Below are 23,068 nucleotides of genomic sequence, written 5' to 3' on the forward strand. Positions count from 1 at the left end.
GAAGCAAGCTTGGTTTAGGCAAGAGCTGTAGCTCAGTCTTAGGGCATCTACACTGCATGCAAAAGGTCCTTGCTCCAGTCCAGAGCATCTCCAGCCAGGCCTGGGAATGTCTCCAGTAGAGCCACTACCAGTCAGTATTGACAGTGCTGAGCTAGATGAACCAAGGACCTGACTCAGTAGAAGGCAGCATCCTAGATGATGGTGATTAAACACATGACTGCAAATCCTCTTTTGTTGATGGGGAGTGCTGGTGCTGTGTACAGGTGTATAGATCAATTTGGCCAAGATGTTCACTGCTTAACTATTTTTATATGATCTATTTTTTTATGCCCCATCCCAAGAGCTGTTCTATGAACCACCCTGTGATCTTTGGATGAAAGGTGGCGCACAAATAAATAATAACATTCTATGAATTAGTCGAAGAGCAGCCAAATTCTTGAAATTATAGAGCCCAGATTTTCCTTGTCTAAGCTGCTATTCTCTCAACACAGCTGGGCTGGAGACAGTCCACAACCACAACCACCCTACCCAATGCTCAAAAAGGCTACAGGAGATTCTTTCTTGTAGGTGCTGGTCCATTGGTAAGATGAGAGGTTTCCTGTGAGGCCTCTACAGTATGTCTCTTGGGGTTATGTGCCATCTCATTACACGTAGAGAGCAACACCTGTTGGACTGAAAGCTGGGCGTTCCAAGGTTGACATGACTAAACGCAGTGAAAGAGCAGGTCCTCCTCTCTGTTGGAAAGGGCAGGTTGCCCTAGGGATTCAGAGGTCTCTGGGACACCCTATGGGAAGCTGCCTTATTCCAGGCCATAATCATCCATCTGTCTAGCCCAGTCTTGTCTACTTTGACTGACTGAGACTCTCTAGAGTCTTGGGCAAAGTTTCCCATCACTTGCTCCTTCTTTCTGAAGGAGAGATGGTGAAGGTTGAAGTTGGGACCTTCAGCATTCAAAGCAGTTACTTTAGCCCTGGGCTAAGTTCCCTCTCTCTTGGCATCCCCACACTTCCTAATTTCCTACTTTTTAGTACCTTAAGTTGTGTTAACTTCTAAAGAGAAGGGAGGGGGGCTGAGCATGCTCAGTTGATATTCATGCCGCAGTGAAATAAAGGCACTCTACTAATGCTATTGACCTCATCTGTTCCATTTTTTTAAAACAAACAAACTGTATTGTTTACCACTTAAACAGCCATTTAGATGTATAGTTAAAAAAGTCCTAGTTAAAAATCCGAAAACTGGATTATTCATCTCAAAGCTGCAATGCAAGGATGCAAGGTGACGACTTCCAACTCTACATTTCTATGCTTCTAACTCAAATCTCTCTCTGCCAATTTACACAGAACCATTAGTCCCCCTTAAAGAGGGGTATTTTCAGCAATTTTTCAGGTAGTAAAAGAAAGAGAAATAAGCGCAAAGCTCTGTCATCTCATCTTACAATAGTAACCTCTCCTGCCCCTACAGAAACTATCCTATCTTCACTTGATTGACCTTTTCCCTCTGTCTGTGAAATTGCTGGAAAAAGTGGGGATGAATACTTTGGCCCAGCTCTAGACATTGCCCTTTGCTTTTATAGACTGGGACCCTATAATGTGTTGAAGAGGGGACTGCTCAGTTACTCAGGAAGGTGGGAAATATGTTCTGCATATGTTCAGAGACATTTTCCTGCTGTAAAAGCCCCAGATAATGCTAATACAACTTGTAATTGATCCCAGAAGTTGGTTGGCGGTGGCTGTGACTATTCTAAAAATAATCATTTAAAAAATATATCAGCACATCTTTCTTGTTTGCTTGTTTATTTATCTTCCAAAAACTCCCCTACATACACTTTAAAACTGAAACCACTCAGGACATTGCAAAGCTCCAGAAATGTACCCCACAAAAAAGTTATTAAGACTGGTCATGTATTTCATCTTCCATTATATTTCTGACACAACCTTAACATTTCAGGCACTACCACTTCTGAATAATGAAACTGGCATGGCGCGCGCTCTCTCTCTCTCTCTCATTAAAGAATAATAAAAATAAATTATTTACAGCAAAAAATTGGACAGGGTTCTGTGAATGGATTCCTGCCTTTTTAGAGATTTGCTTTACTCTCCCTTTGTGCCTTTTGGGTTGATAAGCCAGAGTAAAAGCCAGCAGCACATTCCCTCACCTCCTAAAATAAACCCACCAGCAGCTGCAGAAACAAAGAGGTCATGAAAAGTAAGTACTGTACAAATACCAAGTATAGAAAGCAAACATAAATGAGTGTAAAATGAAGACAACATTGGGGAGAGAGGGAAGAAGAAAAGGAGTATGAAAGAAATACAGATTTCCCTAAAACACCAAAATGAAGAACCCTGAAAGCTAATAAAATGATCCACCAACAGGGAGAAAATGTAAATAATTAATTGGAAAAGGGCAACAGGTGTCAAGAACGGCCTGTCCCCAAAAAGGAGCTGGAAAAGCATCAGAAAAGAACAACCAAAAAACCAAAGGGGTGGAGCACCTCCCTCATGTGGAAAGGTTATATTTGGGGCTTTTTAGTTTAGGAAAAAGTGAGGGTAAAGAGGTGAGGGGCAGGATAGAGCTGCATTATATTACTGATGGTATGGAGAAATACTAGAACTCAGGGTGATCCAATGAAAGCAACTGGGCAGAACTCATCAGCGGCATCACCAACAGGGCCTCCCCTGCCAATTGTAGAGGCCGAGATGGTTGCTATTGGTCAAGATGTTCTTTCACTACTTGGATCCCAGTCCATATGGTTATACTAACACCTTGAACTGCGCCTGGTATCTCACTGGCAGCCATTATGGCTTTGAATCATAGAATCATAGAATCATAGAATCATAGAGTTGGAAGAGACCACAAGGGCCATCGAGTCCAACCCCCTGCCAAGCAGGAAACACCATCAGAGCACTCCTGACATATGGTTGTCAAGCCTCTGCTTAAAGACCTCCAAAGTAGGAGACTCCACCACACTCCTTGGCAGCAAATTCCACTGTCGAACAGCTCTCACTGTCAGGAAGTTCTTCCTAATGTTTAGGTGGAATCTTCTTTCTTGTAGTTTGGATCCATTGCTCCGTGTCCGCTTCTCCGGAGCAGCAGAAAACAACCTTTCTCCCTCCTCCATGTGACATCCTTTTATATATTTGAACATGGCTATCATATCACCCCTTAACCTCCTCTTCTCCAGGCTAAACATGCCCAGCTCCCTTAGCCGTTCCTCACAAGGCATCGTTTCCAGGCCTTTGACCATTTTGGTTGCCCTCCTCTGGACACGTTCCAGTTTGTCAGTGTCCTTCTTGAATTGTGGTGCCCAGAACTGGACACAGTACTCCAGGTGTGGTCTGACCAGAGCAGAATACAGTGGCACTATTACTTCCCTTGATCTAGATGCTATACTCCTATTGATGCAGCCCAGAATTGCATTGGCTTTTTTAGCTGCCGCGTCACACTGTTGGCTCATGTCAAGTTTGTGGTCAACCAAGACTCCTAGATCCTTTTCACATGTACTGCTCTCAAGCCAGGTGTCACCCATCTTGTATTTGTGCCTCTCATTTTTTTTGCCCAAGTGCAATACTTTACATTTCTCCCTGTTAAAATTCATCTTGTTTATTTTTGCCCAGTTCTCTAATCTGTCAAGGTCGTTTTGAAGTGTAATCCTGTCCTCTGGGGTGTTAGCCACCCCTCCCAGTTTGGTGTCATCTGCAAATTTGATCAGGATGCCCTTGAGTCCATCATCCAAGTCGTTGATAAAGATGTTGAATAAGACCGGGCCCAAGACAGAACCCTGTGGCACCCCAATAGTCACTCTTCTCCAGGATGAAGAGGAACCATTGATGAGCACCCTTTGGTTTCGGTCAGTCAGCCAGTTACAAATCCACTGAGTGGTAGCATAGTCAAGACCGCATTTTACCAGCTTCTTTACAAGAATATCATGGGGCACCTTGTCAAATGCCTTGCTGAAATCAAGGTTGGCTACATCCACTGCGTTCCCTTCATCTACCAGGCTTGTAATTCTGTCAAAAAACGAGATCAGGTTAGTCTGACATGACTTATTTTTCAGAAATCCATGCTGACTATTGGTGATCACAGCATTCCTTTCTAGGTGCTCACAGACTTTGGTGACACTGGGTCCCACCAGGCTGCCCCATTGCGTGTTCAGACCCAGAAACCTCCCCCCTAAATAAATTCACACATGACTCAAATTTTGGTTTGGTTTTTGGCAGAATTTATGCCACAACTTTATTTATACAGAAAGTGACTGGTTGCATAGGGGCTGGTTTGACTAGCTCCCTGCCATGCAGGTAGCGCTGACCCAGAGTTCCAGCATAGGTCAGCCAAGGGTGAACACCTGGATAAGCAGAAAGCCGGGAACGGGCTATCTCTGCCACCCAAATGTCCCCTTGGACTCAGGCGTGGGCACAACCCCCTCTCAGGGGTTGACCAAACCATCAAGTCCCTGGATTCCTTTAGGAATACCCTTCACATAGGAATGGCGAGAGCATTCTCCCATCCATATCATCTTAAACAGAGCTTATCCACAACCTTACAAGTTGTGACAATTTGCTATGTGGCAGGCAAAACCCAAATGGCAACAGCCAATCAGCCGTGGGGAAAATTCCTGCCATGCCCCTGTCCCAACGACAGATGACACACAACAACAGAGCAAGGTCAAGCGCAAGCCCTAAAAGTAGGGAGAGATGGGCGGGTGTTCCGAATGCATGCGCTGAAAGAGGAAGCTCTGGGTTACGTGCATGGGCATAAATAGGTCCCTTGAACTGTTTAGACTGCGTCCCATTGGCCAGATTGCACCCAGCTTTGAGGGGCCTACCAATCGGGTGTTGTGGCTGACCAATCGTACCCACCCACAACACAGGGTGTCGGTTGTCCAGGTCTCACCGCAATACCTCTTTAAGGGAGGACCTGATTTACCAATCCAGCAGCCACATTCTGCACCAGCTGTAGCCTGTCTTCATGTGGCATGAAAGGACAGGTGAGCATGGCTTCTCAAGTCTCTGCTGGGGAGGTGGGCCTGAATAGTCTCCCCCCCCCATCTTCTGAATGCAGCTTGCTAAGAATTATTGGGACCATGTGTTCACCCCTTCAGCACAGTTCTATCTCTCTCTCAAATAGTGCAGGCAGCAATAGCTGCTTTTTAGGAGGAGGTGCCAGGTGTTGTTCACAACAAGTCTGCTGCCTCTCCTCCTGCCGTTACTAGACCATGATGAACAAATAGAAAAGCACAACAAATTGCCAAACAACTGCCAGGGCTTGTGTTCTGGGCAGCAGTTAGAGATGAGCCAGGAGCCAGGGAACATGAGACAGGTCAGTGATCAGAACCAAAGACCAAGGCAGAAACAGAGACCAACCAAGAACACAGCGACACACCAGAGCTCAGGAAAACTTTCGGTGGAATTGGTTCAGGTGGAAAAGAAAGCTGTGAATACTCCTAGCTGCCCAGATGATCTGATGGCAAGCCATGTAGGCAGAGTCAATCAAGAAAGATCTTCACTGAGAGAATGCTACCTTCAGCGGTTCACCACAAAAGGCAGCCATAATAATTATAATTATAATTATACCTTTATTGTCAATGAACAACCTGTGTACAATGAAATTAACTGAGCCTCCCCCCACCCACAAACACTCAATCTCATTGCACTCTATGTGCTTGTCACACAACACACCAACCCCAAACGTCAGTTGCACTATATTATTTTCCGTTCAGCAGCCTAACAGCCCACGGATAGAAATTGTTTTTTAGCTTGTTGGCACAACTGATTATACTTCTATATCTCCTGCCCGAGGGTAGAAGATTAAAGAGGTACTGGCCGGGGTGTGAATCGTTCCTGAGAATTTGTCTCGCTCTTCTAAGGCAACGATCCCTTGTGATGTCATCTAGCGGGCTCAGGGGACAGCCCATGATATCATGTGCTGTGTTCACCACCCTCTGTAAAGACTTTCTGTCTGTGGCTGTCAAGCCAATGTACCACACTGTGATACAATACGAGAGAACACTTTCTATTGTGGACCGGTAGAAGGAGGTCATCAATTGTTGTTTAACATTGTTCTTTTGCAAGACCCTGAGGAAATGGAGTCTCTGTTGGGCCTTCCTAACCACCTAAGTTATATTGTTTTTCCAAGTGAGGTCTTCACTAAGGTAAACTCCCAGGAATTTAAAGGAAGAGACTCTCTCCACACACACCCCCCCAATATACAACGGGGCTAGTTCCCCTCTCTTCCTCCGAAAATCCAACACCATTTCCTTTGTCTTGCTAATATTTAGGTGCAAGTTATTCTCTAGGCACCATGTAGATACCTTTTTGAACCTCCCCACTGTACGCTGATTCATCTACACCAGCCATACAGGTATTCCAGCAGCTCTTGACAAAAGAATCATATAATTATAGATCTGTAGAGTCAGAAGGGACTCCAAGGGCCGCCGAGTCCAAACCCCTGCAATGCAGGAGTACAGCAGACAGGAAAACAATTACCTTCACGCGTGAAACCTTGCAGCTCTGAACCATGCCAAAGAAAAAACACAATGGTAGTGGACAGTTCATTCAATCATATAGTAATATATAATCACAGCTTAGATATTTTAAAACATGTTATTTATAACTGTCTGGGAAAACTTTCAAAATGAAGGTTGAGTCAGGAGCTGAGGCCTTTAATCTTGACATGTATTTGAGCATACACAAGACTCACGTGTCCCCCCCCCCAAAGGGGCTATATGACAACAGAAGTCCTCTCATGGTAATACCCACCACTAAACATATGGTTGTGTGAATCAAGAAGTTGATTGGGAACTTCCCTCCCAAGCAGTTCATCTGCTCTGCCTTTCCAAAAGCAGAACCATGTGTGTTTGCTGCTGGAGAAGCAAAACTGCACCGTCAGCCAAACGCATAGCAGCCCCCATTAGAGATCTTGTTTGCAAGATATGCATATCCCGCAGAACAAAACTTGAACATGGTACAAAAAGCGAAGTGCAGAAGTTAGCCTGAGGGCAGCCTGTGACTTACATGCCAGCGAGTTACATGGTTTTGCATAACTCTCACTGGGGAAAGGAGAAGATGAAGACATGGTGCAGGCCAAAAGCTGCTGCTGCTGCTGCTGCTGCTGCACACATTGCAGCACTTATAACCGAAGCAGGTGCTTTCTCTTGTGCAATAATAGGTTCAAATATCAGTTTATATTATATTGTGTTCTCTATTATTAAAATAGCCCACTTTCTCCTCCTCCTTTAAAAAATATATAATCTGTTGCCAGCATGAATAATATAAATAACCATGTTCTTTCTTCTACCTGTTACAGTCATAGGGTGGGGGCATTGCTTTCTTACTAAGAGGGCTCACAATTATAATGACCTAGGGCAGCCTTTTCCCCAAGCTAGTGCCCCCAAGCTAGCGGGCACTCCTATCTCCCAGAACACTGGACCTGAAAGGATGTAGGTAGTTGCCTTATACTACAATGGACTATTTCTCCATCCAGGTCAGTTATGCCAACTCTGACTGGCAGAAGCTCTCAAAGATCTCAGACGGAGGCATTTCCAATTCGAAGATAACTAAATAACCCCATTGTGTATATAAACAAAAACGAAAATCAGGCAATGTTAGGGCTTTGAACCATGTGTGTACATGTCCTGAAACATTGAGCTGTGGTTCTAAAAACTGTTACAGAAGTCTTCACAACCAAATTTACATCTTCTGGCATTCAGTATGGATTATATTTGCTGCACTTCGTTTCCTATCAAAATGTACCATAAAGCCCATGCCCCTAAGGTCTACGTTATGCCTCTTCCATTAAGTTCCATAATAGTTTCTTTACAGGGACCTCTTAATGATTTGAAATCAAAAGATGAACTAATCCATCTGTTTGTAACCTGAATTACATTACCCAGCATGTTTGAGGAATTCTGCCTTTGCAAATTCCAATAAGAACTGACCTGATCCGCACCACCTGGAGGACTTGTGACAACTGGAGCACAGTCACCCTTCAGATTTCGCATTTCTTCAGATTTTGTGATGCAGTTCTCTGCTGTAAATATGCACAGGGGGGAAATGCACATTTTAGGATAAAATACATTTAGAAAAGTGTGTTTTGTGGTGAGGGGAATTCATATTTAAATGTTTAGATATGAACTTCCATGTAGATTTTAAAAATGGATAGATTAATGCAGAAGTGGCATGTGATGGACTTGGGTATGAACACATGTTAAACTGACAAAGACTAGAAATAGACAAATCCTTACTTTCTTTTATATTATAACATGCTCCAAACAACAGAGAGATCATTGCCCTCTGTACAGACCCTTCGGGCTGTTATGAGTACTGGAGGGAGCAGCCTTGGTAGTTCCACCTCCCTCAGAAGTTCAGGTAGGGGTGCCCTGGGAGAGGGCATACTCTGTAGCAAGGCCTAAATCAGGCTTCCTCAAACTCGGCCCTCCATATGTTTTTGGCCTACAACTCCCATAATCCCTAGCTAGCAGGACCAGTGGTCAGGGATAATGGGAATTGTAGTCTCAAAAACATCTGGAGGGCTGATGTTGAGGAAGCCTGGCTTAAATTGTGGCATTTCCTCCTCACAGAAGTGTGTGCGGCACCTTCACTATGCTGTTTTGAGTAGCGACATTTCTTTACCTTGGCCTTTGACACCCGAGGGCCCATCCTATTCCTGTGACTATAATCTGTTTTATATGTTTTCAGTTGGTGTAACTGCTTTGACAAATGTATTGGCTTCCTTCCACAAACCTACACACTGAACTCAAATCCTTTCACTGCTCCTTTCTGTACTTTTTTTTGTGGAATAATAATTGCTCTGGTTAAAAGACGGTATACCCTGTCACATGACTATAACTGAGCTAGTCGGCAAAAGTAATTTTATGTATCAATTATTTAAACAGAATCTGTGATTATCCATTGGAGCAATGTGAGGGGTTGTTTTTTTATTTTTTGCATAGAATAAGTCTTTTCTTTTTAGGGAATTGCAGCATGATAAATAAATGAATAAAGACTTGTAGCAGTGTATATCTCTGTGAAGAAAGCACTTCTGCTGTGGGAGCATGCCTATCAGAAAACTTAGAAATCACAATATTCCCAAAGGTCCTACTGTTCTGTATTAAAAAATAACTAAAGACTCCAGATGTATGTTTCCTTCCAATACATAAAATGCATTTTATGCAACAATGCCTGAGATGAGAAACTGGCTTGGCAGAGCTTACAACTATTCCACATTACTTCTTTTCATAGGGCTGCTGCTGCTACAGCAAAGCAGATTTACAGGCTATTGTGGGTGTCACAGCGTTTTGCTTGAATTAAAATTCATGACAAATCTTGCTTGCATAAATAAATCAAAGAGGCAAAAGTAAAGTTTAAACACCCATACACAGCAGCTGACATTATGCCAAAGAAGATGCATAGCACAATTTCAAATTTGCTACATAATTCAGTAATTGAGAAGAAAATTTGCCATACTGAATGAATTATGAGAGTCAACACTATTACACACAGCATAGGGTGTATATACAAGTTAGTTCACGCCCTACCTCTATTACATAGCATACTTTAACTTGGGAGCTACAGACTATGGATAATTAGAAAACACAATCCAGTTGATAACATGTATGTAGCTGATTTTTGCTACACATACATAAACTTTGTATTCATAAAATTTCATTTAGTCCACAGGCCAAAAGCAGCATTCAAGTCAATTTCATGGAGATCAGATGTAAATACCAGTGTTCAATCAAGTTTCTAGCCCAAATGGAGATACCTGGGGGGGTGAAGATGTGTGCTATGTTTCTGGATCAAAGAGTAAATTAAGAAATACAATAATGTACAATATTAATTATGTTTTCATTAGTCCTTTTAGACCATCTTAAAGATTTTTAAAGAGTTGTCCCAATTTTGTTCTAAATTGGCAATCCAAAAATACAGAAACTGCTGTTGCATATGTTCACCAGCTATGCGTTCATATTACTATGGTCATTGAAACTATTTATTTATTTACAGATATTTTTATACTACCAACTTTTTTTTTAAAAAAAAGAGCTGGATCACCCATCTGGGAAAGCCTGGGTGAACAGGAAAGTTTTAAGGAGGTGCCTTAATGCCAAGACTGCTTGGTTTCCACTGAAAACACATTCCAAATGAAGGTGCTACCACACTAAAAGCCCTTGTCTTAGTGGACATAAAAACAATGTTTGAATTGGCTTAATTGCTTTCAGTTAGGAGTTGTGGGTTAGTTCTTGCCTCCTGCTTATTGATTTATTTCACTGACAGTCCATGGTGATGAAGAAGTTTCTCATCCCTGTTTATTAAAGGCTTGATGAAGAAACAATAAGATTATGAAAACTCAGTGTTTGATAGGGACACTACATGAAAATCTGCATAATTTTACATGGTGGCGCAGAAATTATCAGTCACCTGGATCCAATAACAAATTGTGGAAATTAATTAAGAACACTGAACAATCTATTCCAAGCATAGTTGCAGTACCCACAAATGGAATGATCACATAAGAGCCCTGTTTTCTCCTCCAGTGAAAGCATTATTATAGGATATAGGAGGTCTGTGTGTGCCTCCTTAATTCCTCTCCAGCTTTCCTGTGTGATGCAAGCTACTTGAAGTCTGGAGAGCTCAAGCTCTTGTTAATAATGTATTAGCTCTCCAATTACAAACATTCTTTTTTAGTCTGGTATTTTAACTTTATCTCGAATAGTGGGCCAAAAGCTTCAATCTCTTTCTTGGCATATTTGTATTAGGGAGCATGCATTACCAAAAAATGACCAGTTTTCAATATAATTTGTTAGATTTCTGAAATTTGGCCATGTTAATGTGCCTCAGATGGTCTCAGACCTGACTTGCATTCCTTGAGTATTAATTATATTCAGGGTAAACTACCATATTATACAAAATATTGCAGAACTGCCCTTAATTGCTGACCAAGGTGACATAGGTTTGTTCAGCATAAAATTCTCTCCCCAAAAAAACCTTTTGATGTGGGCAATTTACAGAACAACAAACATTGGAGATGTAGCAGCTCATGAGCAACTCTAGGCCATGTGTTTTGAAACGGACCTGTTATTAATCCTGTCACAGGTAAAATCTATGTAATCTAATCTTTGAAACTGGAAATCACACTCAGTCACCTGATTTGTGGAAAACATGCCTGTGGGCTGAACTACCAGACCTTCAGCATTAGCAAAGTCTTTTGGAAGTTACAGTCTGCACATAAAGTGGATGTCATGGACTGGCTGGATGTAGAGCAGTGGTGAGAGGCACCAGCCGAGGAACCCCCTCGGGAACCCCCAGGGGAAGAAGGCTCAGAGCCAGGAGAATGGTCAGAGGGAGAAGGAGCAGGTCGGGAGGGGGAGGAGGTGTCAGAAGCAGAAGCGGTGACAGGGTTTGGTGAATAGGAAGAGGCTACGGCAGAGCACAGTTCAGACTCCGAGGCAGAAGCAGAAGCTGAAACCAGGGAGCCTCCCCCGCTTGTTGCAGCCAGCTCCCCTCCACCCTGGTCTCCTAGAACACGTAGAGAAAGGAAACAAGTAGAAGAGGGTGGGGGCATAGATGCAGCCTGAGATTGTGGTAGGGCTGGGGGAGGGATACCCTGGCCTAAAATTCTGGGGAGCCACTGGCAACCAATGAAGATAATCAGGGCCGGATTTAGGTTTGATGAGGCCCTAAGCTACTGAAGATCATGGGGCCCCTTATATGTCCAGGTGTACCAACTTAGTTAGAGGGTATGGCGACACCACCCACCACATCTGTGAAGCTTCAACCTACTTGCAATAGCCATCGGCAATCTGCATTGTGGAGACAGGGCTATGTTTGAGAGAAATAATGGATGGATACAAATCCTACATTAAAAAAACAAAAACACAAAGACAAAAAAGAATCCTTTGAATAAACATTTTAACCTCCCTGGACACTCCATCAGAAACTCAGAGTAGCTATCCACGGGAAAATCAATGCCTGTAGATATATGGAGCGTGAGATGGCAGAATAGGAATTAATTTTAAAAATTGGCTGTGTCAATCAAAGCCTAACCCAGGGACTATGCTTTCCTCTTGCATTATAATAGCTGGAAGGAGCACTGCTGATTTTGTAACTCAATGTTTGCAAAGTAGACTTTGCAGCTTGGGCAACTGTCCCTTTAAAGACTGAAAAGGACCCCACCCCCCACCCCGATATTCAGCTTTCACTTCCAGGGCAGTATCTGTTGAGTTACATAATCACCTATGAAAGCTCATGCTCTTTCAGTAAAATTTTTAGTCTTAAAAATGCAAGTTAATAATCTTTTTCTGGTCTTTATCCACATGCAAATAGTCAGGATTTTGTGGGTTTCCTTTGTACTACTTCTGCAATGGATAACTTTTAAAACTTCTTTAAAAATAAAACACCTTAAGAGTAGACATTATTGTGTGACTTGTGCTGTTATGCATGCAACTTTTCACAGTGTCCCCACGTCATTATAGGCAGCCCATATTTTCTCCCTATTCAATCTGGATTTACCATTTCCATGGAAAATGGAATTATTTTTTTAAAAAAAAAACTTGTCAACAACCTGCCTGCAATATCTGAATGACCTATTTGTGATATTATGCTTCTCTCTGAAAGTGCCCTAAGTTATTAAATCATAGAACAGTTTCAGAAGCAAATGATTGCAACCTAACATATTGGAAATTGACAATATGCAAGTCATTTGGGCCATTTCTTGAAAATAACTAAATAATAATAATTTTATTATTTATACTCTGCCCACCTGAAACAGCTGCCTTATACCAAGCCAGCCCATTGGTTCATTTAGCTCAGAATTATATTCATTGGCCCTACCTGGATGTGCCAGGGATTGAACAGTGGAGCACCTGAATGCAAACAGATACCCTGAAACTGAACTATGCCCCTTTCCTCTGAATGTGCACATTTGTATACAATTTTGCCTGATAGATACATTTTTCCCTACTACAATGCATTTTGTGTGTTATTTTCATTATTATATGCATTTTTATTCACAGTCTGCTCCAGCAAATGCATTTTTGTAGTCATTATTTGGCTGGGAATAATGAATTTCAAAGGAGGGGTACGCTTCAGCTTGCATATTGTTTCAGAAAGTAAGAATTATGGAGGTACACCTTTAAATGCAAAGCAAATCAAATTCCTCCCACATCCTTTGCATCAAGGGATTCTGATTTAAGGTTACCAGACGTCCCTGTTTCCCAGGGACAGTCCCTAGATTTACAAATCAGTCCCCATACAAAATCCATTGAAGTTGAAAAGTGTCCCCGGATTCATTGAAAAAAATCTGGTAACCTTATTCTGACTTCCAATTGTTTAACAGCAGCAACACCAAAATGGGTACTTCCCCCTCCTTAAATTACATCGTTGAAACAAAGAAACTTGGGGAAGGGAGCTAGGAAAAGGATAGGGAGCTGTATGAAAGGATAGTAAGCATAGTTCTGGAAAACAAATTCCTGGGCTAAGTGAGCTCTTAGAAGTGCCCCATTCCTTAATTTGTAGGGTACATCATATGCCCTACTGAACCACTGTTCCGTACCTGGCTCACATTCACACAGAAGCCCCCAAAGAATTCCATAGAAAGAGAGTCAAAGAAAGCAGCACAACCCCCAAACCGAGGACTGAACATCAGTAAGCAGCTGTGATATGCACAAGATGGCAGAGCACTTGCCTGGTACTAATGAACAATGTTTCCAACAGCATTGATTCCCTGGGATGATGCATAGCCACTGAGAGTTTATAAAGTAATGGTGTGCACAGTGTGTAAATTGGAACAAAAATGTACAGTTTTCAGCCTGCCTGATGCCAATTGCTTATTTTGGACAGCATGACTGTGATTATTTTTCTGTTTCCGTGCTATGTCAGCTCACCTAGGTAGAATGAGCAGACTCAATTTCACTGAAAGTAATGGAGTGCGATTAGCTAGAATTATTTCCACTGGGCTGAATTTGTGCACCCCTTCTGTTAGGAGAATAGAAGTAAACAATGAGGCACCTTCCCTGAAACCCAAGAAGCTTCATACTACTTACCTCTTCATAAAGATAACATTTTCTTTCCAGCCATGCTCAATTAACTTATCCAAGAACTGATCCAGTCAGAAAACAAGTTCATTTAAGTGAGTTAAACTGGGCATCTGTTGGGGAGGGGGGGAACCCTGATTACCCAAAGTCTCCTTTCACCAGGAGGAAATGAAATGTTCTCTCTCCACATTTTAAAACATATGCCACTTAAAGTGCATGTTTGTGTTTCTCTATGAACAGGGAAGTTTGTATGCCATAAAAAAAACTGACTTAAAAGATGTAATACCCTGAACACCCAGCACTGTGCTAAATGAGCCAACTTTTCCCAGCAGATATTTCTTTCTGAGAAAATTTCTGAAGTCTTTCTTTTTCTTAGCCACTAGAAAAAGAAGACTATATCACAATTGTTTCTTAATTATTATCCACCATTTTGTGATGGTCACCATCTCTCAACCTTTCCAACCTCAGACCCTATCAATGTCCTGGATCAACACTGGGGTCTGATCGGCACTATACATTTAAAGCAGTATCACACCCCTTTAAACAGTAATGACTTCCACCAAATAATCCTGGGAAATGTAGTTTGTTATGGGTGCTAATAATTGTTAGGAGAAGCCTACTCTCCTCACAGAACTACAATTCCCAGAGTTCAGTGGAAAGAGGGACTGACTGTTAAACCACTCTGGCTCCAAATACAGAAGACATAATTGCACACCTTGGAAAAGATACACCAGATCAAAATAAATAATGTTAGTGTCTAGCGTACTGAGTTTTGTGGAGCTGGCATAAGAAACAATCTTAAATTTGTATCCATTTAAAAAATAAGTCATATAAAAATCACCATGTGAAGAAATTGCCACTCTATGTCTTTCTTTCTTTCTTTCTTTCTTTCTTTCTTTCTTTCTTTCTTTCTTTCTTTCTTTTTATAAGGGCAGATTAGTCTCACAAATGACCTATCTCTGCTTACTCCCTACAACTATCAGCTTAGCTTAGTAGAGTCGATGCTTTAACAAGGTGCTGTTGATTTCAATGCTGGGCACACAGAGTGTGACTTTGAATTCCTTGCATACTCAAATTGCTATTGCTCATTGCCTGGGACGTTTGCTTTCCACCTTCTGCTTGTTGTTTGGAACCAATGAATCACAAAATAAGTATGCATGCCCAGTTTTCAAAATTATTGCATTTAGAGAATGAGATCCCGATAGCAAAATAGTGAGATTTGTTTGTTTATTAGACTTACAGAATCATGCAACTTTTGAAATGAACATTTTATTCAACATAAAACGAGAGGCGGCAGAGCTACCCGGACTTTGCGATGTGCTTGCTCGTTCAGTATCAGTGTACTACATGGAGTTTTTCTCTCCTGTCAAATACTGGATGGCACCAGTTGTTGGGCAGTTTGGTTCCCAGGGGCGCAAAAGGGCCTGTCAGCAGCATGAGCTAGCTGAGTTGCCACTGACTGCCCTCCTTTGTAGGGCCCTGGGTAGCCATTTTAGCAGTGGTGGGCAGCAGTGCAAGCTTAGTTGCCATCTGTGGCGTCTACCTACCATGTCCACTTACTCTTGATGGTTCAGTGGCATTACAGGCCAGCGCCACCTCCCCCGGCACCACTTGATGAGGAACACTCACTGCAGAGGGTTTCCCAGCCAATTGGAGGGAGTCTTTGAGAGCCCTGATGTGTTCATCTGTTATTATACCCACTGAACAGACCAGAGGAGAGGAGTTTTTCTGGTCCACTCCTGGGCAATACCCCTTTTCCCTGGTGTGAGGCCTGATTGGCTGCCACCAGGCAACCAATCCAAGGTCCTGCAGTGCCAACCCTGGAGCCCAGTTAGCTCCCTTCCTCTCACACGCCAAAGCACAATGAGGCCCACTATGGATTACCAAACGGTTGCATGCTTCCAAACCTATGTTTTAAAAAACACGCCTAAGCTTAGACGGTCCACAAATCGTCCATTTGCAAGTAATAAAGGAAAATTAGCTAATAATCTGCAACAGAATGTAAACAATTGCTGCTAATTTAAGTTGCGCACAGGCAGCAGACACCAATTTGTAAACTACCCAAAGCCCAAAAGCTTTTTAAGTATTTCCAGTCCCGGTGAATTTCAATGTGCCACATTAAGGTACAATATAGACAGAGGGAAAAGGGAGCAAACCAATCTATTGGAAAAAGCAGGCATGCAAGAAGTTTTGTAATGCCACTATGAAATCCAGATTCTGAAATATTGAAAGAAGGGGAGAAAATACCCAGAAAGGATTCAATAATAGGCTTACATTAAACTAAATAAAATCATTTTGAAATGACTGAAGAGAAATAGTGTACAGGGGGGAGAAACGCCCTTGGGTCTGCAGTCTGTTTATGCACTGCATATTATACCTTTTCATCACAATTACCTAAAGTGGTACATTTGTATTTCTGTAATGTATGGAATTCATTACATAGTTTTGCAATGAAATTATCACACTGTGGCTGGGACATCTGCACCCTGTCATGTATCATTCTATTCATTTCTAGTTAATTTAATCTTAATATCTGCCTACATGACAAGACAGATGTTCAGCTATACTGGAGCTTCTATAGTTTCTGCCTGGAAGAAACTTTCAGACATTGCAAGAAATGACATATTTCATGCAAACACCTTATGGGCTTCAAAATATGTTTTTTGTTCAGCGTTTTCTGTTCAATTAGCAGTCGCAGTCATAAAAATCAATGCATACCAATGAATTCTTAAATAATATTGACCTGAATGTCCTTTTCTCTCATTTATATTGAATTGATTTCTATAAAAAAATAAACTTTTAATAGCATACTGAATGTGAGGAAATATCAAGTATTGTCGCTCAGAGAAATTAACCTAGAGCTTTCTTATGCTGTCATTAATTTTGATCTCTGCTTTTATATCAGACCATTAGCAGGTGAAATGACTGGCAGTTGCCTATAATGACGCATATCAAGGGTCTGAAATGACAAGGTGCTAAACACATGATTTTGACCCAGTGAAGATATTAAATATGAGTTTAGCATTAGCAGAAGAGTAATTCCTTTTCTGTGTGTACTGAAATGGCAACAGCAATGCTACCATATTAAATTGCCAAGAGAGCTACTAATTAATGGAATAAAGAGAGCAATATATTTAAATATATATATATATAAGTGAATCAAGGTGCTTAGGAGCCAAATTATTAGGTGGAAATAATAATAATAATAATAATAATAATAATAATAATAATAATAATAATAATAAAAAAAATTTATTATCACATCTAATATATTGGACATTTCTGCACCACAGCATGCCCCAAACATATTCTAGTTTTTCCCCCCATGCTACTCTGGAATCTCCACAAGTCACTCATCAGTGGCAATAGTGAAAAATCCATCTGCACACAACAGATTGCAGAGTTTTGCTGCAGGGAAGAGATCTGTGCTGATGTTTACCTCCTTTGTTCTGCATTCTTTAAATATATCTGGATAGATCTGCACAATGTTGCATTAGAACGAGAGAGCAAAGATGAGCAGAAAGCATATTCATAGCTTCTGCCAATCTCCCTGTCTTCCTTTAGCACGTCTTTCACTATGCCGTCCAATGGCCCAATCTCCCCCTTGGTGGTTTCTTGCTTCTAATGTATTTACACAAGCCTTACTATTAACCTTAATGTTTTTAGAAATGTGTTCCTAAAATTATGCTTTTGTATGTCAACTTATATATGTTTTTATCTGGTTTTGTGCTCCATTTTGTTCTCCATTTCTGCAGAACTTACTTTTTTAAAAATGAAAGGTTCTGGTCTTTGATTGTGCTAATTAACCATACCAGAATCTGTTGGACTTGTTGGGACCTTTCTTGATCTGTTGCATACATTTTACCTGAACTTCTGTTACTATGGTTATAAACGACCTCCAAGTGTTTTGGGAAATATCTGACCCTTGGCTGAATATATTTTAGACTTCTAGATATGCTTTATGCAAATTTCACTGCAGCTTGACATTACAGCTTTTATGTTCCAATGTTCCAAAAAACATTGCAGCTTTTGATTCCAAAAAAACAAAGTTCTATACAACTTTGAAGATGGATTTGCTTAAAACAACAGTACTCTCACGCATATAAAGAGTGTGGAGAGGTTATCCAGTTTCTTAGCAATTATAAGGAGAATTTTCTGGAAATTCTTGAAAAGCATTGACAACATAACAGGCTATTGTTTTCTTCAGTGTTTTCAGAACTAAGCCCTCCAATATTCCTACTCCAAGAATATTTCCCAGTAATTCTAAGAGATATGCATTGTACCATAGAAAGACAGATTACAGTAGTGTAATCCTTTAGAATCCTTGTCTCTACTTCTTCTGTCTTACCTACTCTCAAATGTCTTCTTTGTCTTTGTCTTTGCATTTACTTGATCTTTTAGGGAATTAAACAATATTTAGCTTATTTTAAAGCAGTGTTTTGGGTGGAGGAAGTGAGGAGGGAAATGTGATGTTTATCACTCAGCTGAATCCCTGGTTGTTTAGTGGTATTCCGTATCTCCAGCAGTGGTGGAACTTGGGGTCTTAAATTTCAGTTGCACCCTGCATGATGCCAAAATTCTCACCTGCACCATTGTTGCAGCGCCCCCTGTGGCACACCCAAGGCTACATGCCTAGTCTTCTTCTTTGGTGATCACTCGTAGCATTGTCTTCCATACACATGGTTTTAACGGTGAGTCTGTAAGTGACTGGAGAGGCCAGTTCTGAATCCACATGTCCTTTCATAGCGGGGACATAGGTTTCCAGGTGGGAGTTGATCACAGTGAGGGTTTGCCAAGCATGACTTCTTCTTAGCATGTTTCTCCCTTTCATCCTGAGTTTGAGCATCTTCAAAGCCCATGACACCTTTGGTAAAGGCTGTTCTCCAACTGGAGCACTCGCAGGCCAGTGTTTCCCAGGTGTCAGTGTTTATACTACATTTTTTTAGATTTGCCTTGAGAGACTGAATCAGTCGAACTCACTAAAATTCGCCTCTGTCTCCAGGATGCCTTTCCGAAGTGACTTAAAATCTCAAGTTTCACATGTGCTGGAAAAGAAAAGGGCCCCCATTCCACTTTTTCACTATCACCGGTAACAGAAAAGTATCCGGCTCCCACTCACTACTTTGACTGTGTCTGAATTAAAGTCACTATAGGCTTATTCACAAGTTTCACTGAACACAGGTACAAGCTGTTTCTACCCATGAACAAGCTGTTGTGTGAATGATTATACACTTGTTGATTTGTGAAGCTCAACTGCTGTGCATACAGTTACACAGACATGAGCAACTGCACAAGCATATAGTTCAGCTGTTTGTGTACACAAGTACAGAGATTGTTCGCTCATTGAATGCAATGTGTGAATACCCCAAATGATTCTCTGAGTTGCTCTTCTGTCAGATTTAATTAAGGACTATATTGTAGTCAGGCAAACAACAGTCAGCCATTACTGTTTGTCAAGCAAAAGTCTCTGGTTTTGATTTTGATTCCTCATTGGGAAAGTATATAAGGACGACTGTAACAGAATTAAGTTAAATTCCAGTACCAAATGGCTGAATATTGGTATTATGCCTAATACATTTGAGGGGGTTTAAGTTTCTTAATATGGAATAGATTTATGCTGGCAACAGGCCCAACTCTCTTGAGAGACATAAAACAGTAGCCTCGGCCTTGGGACCTCTTGTGGGTTCTCTAGGATTATTTGTTTACTTAAATCTGTTTGCCTTGACTGTTCTTTAAAACAAAACCCCCCAAAGAAAAGAGAGTTCCTGTCTACGGCTGCTACTTAGGATTCCCACAAAGCACCCAGGAGGGGGAAGCTGGGTTGTTTCATGACAATATATAACAAGATTGTTAAATTAGAAACACATGTGTTGAAGGAAAAGTGAGATAGACTTGGAATGGCAGAGATTTGGTTAAACCAAGACACTGAGCAGAAGAATTAGGACCACAAAGGCATACAGGCAAATTCAAAATACAAGGGGTGTTGGCATGAGAAATAAAGGAATTTGTTTAATTGTGAACTGGAGAATGTTATGACATTTCTTCTGCTCAGTAACTGAACAGAGACCTGGGTCATACCAATCTTGGGATTTTTTTGTACGTTTCTACAGTTTCGGCAGAGGGAAGGGGCCAAGATTCAGCAAGACACACCCTTGAGTATATTTGAGCTTAATTTTTTTAAAAAAATAAAAATAAAGTACATCTTAAGAGCGCTTGTTGTATTTAGTTTGTTTTGTGTACTTCATAACACTAATGCCATCCTCACTGAATAAACAGGTACTTTTGTTTGAAGAAAAGGGATCTATGCCATTTCAGATCTTAACACATGGAGCTATTTCAGTGTGTGGAACATAACCCGGCCAGGACAGATTTCTGCTTCTGCTTCCCAAGCTGAGCATTGTCTGAATGGTGAGCGATAGCAGGAAGCTGACAATGAACTCGCTGGGCTACCCAAAGCAGCACAACATCAGGCAACACAACATCAGCAGTTGGCGTCACTGGGCATCTGACATTGTTCACACACCAGCAGTTGAAACACCATTGGCCTCTGACATCAGGCTTGCTGCTGTTGGTTTGGGGATGGGTGGTGTTGGCCTGTCTTCCCTCTTCCCTGGAAGTTGGCCTGTCTTTCCTCTTCCTCTGCGTCTGATGCAGTGGGGTAGCAGTGGCTAATGTGAGCTCCTGGTGTTTTCCTCTTCATACTTGCCTGTCCAAATTCTTCTCATAGTGGGAATTGAACCCAAGTGGACAAGCCAAGCAGTGCTAGGTGCTGTTCTTCCTTTTGCTCTCCCTTTGGGATCAATTTTCACCCTGGGATTGTGGTGAGAGCAAGGAGGAACAAGAGCAGCCGCTGCTACTGCCAGACTGCCAGTGACCATGTATGCCATGAGGTGGTGCCATGAAAAGAAATGGTGTTTTGTGAACACGAGTGTGTAGGCAGTACCTCATTTCTCTCCTAAATCTTTACATCTTAACCTGAGAGTATCTTGCCCACCACACACACAAAACATTTCAAGTTTAAGAGGAAAGCTATATGTTATGATTTAATGGTTGAGTAATGGTCAGCTAATGAAATGGGTTGTGGTTGTGCTGAGCTGAATATATAGGGTCTGAGCAGCTGTTGTTTAACCAGGGCCCAAGGGCCTTTTGTAAGGCATGCTGTAAAAGTGCTTTCTAAGTTAGAGATGTCAGTTTTCTCTGCTTGAGTTATTCCTTGCAGACAGTGCAGTGTTTTGTCTTCAGTGATGTCTAGGAGGAAAACATTTGCACTATTTCATAGGCCTTCAAAGTTGGTCTTGCAGCCCAGATTACAAAATGCAAACTCCAGCTTTATTATTTTGACAGATACATAAAGTAGAAGCGAAGCAGCATGTTTAGTTTTCTCTGAAATCAATAGGGCCTAATCACAAGTTAAGCATTTAAGACCCACTGATTTCAGTGGGACTTCTAACATTATCTGGCTATATATTTAAATATCCTTTTTTGGACCCATCAACCTTAACCTGTTTGAGGATTTAAGGAAAAGAAATTAGTACAGCCAGCAATGTATAAAAAGGAGGTGGCTCAGTCAGGTTTTCAGTTGGGTCAGTTACACACACATCAATCATTTTAACAATCTGATAATGCAGTTGTGTGGGTTTGAATTTGTTTGTATGTGACCAATGTATGGTATCACATATAAAGTAGATCCCACTGTTAAGCCTCTCATTAATAATTCTGAATCCTTTAATTGCCAGTTTAAACATATGAAACTGTCATCAGCTTCAGAGGAATGAAGTGAAACTGAACTCAAATGGTGATTATTTAGAAATTTAAGTATGCGCTCAAATTGGAAACTACTGATTTCAACAGAATGGTTTGAATGCTTTGTACCTAAAGTGAATGCTCGTGTAGCTGTGATAAGGGGACTTGCTAGTCTCTTGAATCAATGACCATCTCCTTGGGTTTTCATGACTTCATCTGAAAGAAGATCTAATGAATGTCTTGTTTTGAAAGATAATGTTGAACAAGTTCCATTCTACTCATTTGTATGCTTAGTAGTTCATCCTCAGTGACACTATCTATGAGTGGTATTCAACCAAGTTTTACTTAGGGCAGACCCATTGAAATAAATGAACATGGATCAGCTATGTCCATTAATTTTAGTGAGTCTACTCTGAGTAAAACTTCACTGAATACCACTCTATACATTCAAGATCACCTTTAATTCCTATGTGAACAACAGTTTAATTCTGGGACAGGGACACTTATGACTTCTCCATATTATTTCTGCTCATTTGTTCTTTGTTCCCAAATTTCCTGGGAGCTTAAACACTAAAATCCATAAGCAGTTTACATAAAATATATTCTTTCTCTCTCTCATTCACACACACACACACACACACACACACAGAGAGAGAGAGAGAGAGAGAGAGAGAGAGAGAGAGTCCAGTCCTTATGGGTAGAAAATAATTATATATAAATCAGTTCTGAATTTTGGAATGAATCAATTCGGGATGTTCACACCCTAATAGAACCAAGATGTCATTTTAGATATGATAATATAAGCACTGAAAATGGCACGGGGTGGGGGGTGGGGAGAGAGGATAAAAGACTGGTGTACAGAACAATTAGTCTGTTCTTGTATCTATGCAACCCACAGATTCACCAGTTAAATATAAACTTCAAGAATAAAGGCAATGTTCTCATTCAGCTTCTTTCAATTCCGTTGTTGCAGAACTAAGCAATTAAAGCAAGAACACTGTTCAGTGCAACTAAATAAGCAACTAACTTTCTCTGCAGCAGGTCCAATCAAACATGAATATGAAATAAAAAATGGAGGAAAGAGCTATTTAAAGCGCTTGAGGTCAAACTAGATGTGACAGCAACAGTTGTGTGTTTAAACATGGATCTATCAAAACCACATAAAGTTGGTCCAGTTTTAATAGAAAAAGTATTTCATTGGAGCTAAGAACAGAGGCTACATACATGAAGGCAAGCCTCATCCATATGACTCCCTTTGTTGAATAAACCAGATACCTCCCCAGCTTCTAGTGCCAGCCT

At 41.2% G+C, this 23,068-nt stretch overlaps 1 protein-coding gene across 4 annotated transcripts in view; it reads right to left on the bottom strand.

The window, feature by feature from the left end:
• The window catches only part of LOC309516667 (uncharacterized protein), a 75,850-nt gene that overhangs the window by 50,330 nt on the left and 2,452 nt on the right, over positions 1–23,068 (bottom strand). For 2 of the 4 annotated variants that reach the window (XR_014212963.1, XM_082195439.1), the window contains exons 1-2: positions 22,797–22,915; positions 7,934–8,025 (exon numbers count right to left, since the gene is read on the bottom strand). Coding sequence is in view for 1 of the 4 variants with exons in the window: in XM_082195439.1 (XP_082051565.1) it covers positions 7,934–8,025; positions 22,797–22,824 (120 nt within the window). In the remaining 3 variants the exon portion in view is untranslated. Of the gene's footprint in view, positions 1–7,933; positions 8,026–22,796; positions 22,916–23,068 lie in introns of those variants that run through there. The other 2 variants (XR_014212962.1, XR_014212964.1) reach the window with 1 other exon arrangement.

Source organism: Podarcis vaucheri (genome assembly GCF_965113315.1).
Source record: "Podarcis vaucheri genome assembly, chromosome: 1".
Lineage (NCBI taxonomy): Eukaryota > Metazoa > Chordata > Lepidosauria > Squamata > Lacertidae > Podarcis > Podarcis vaucheri.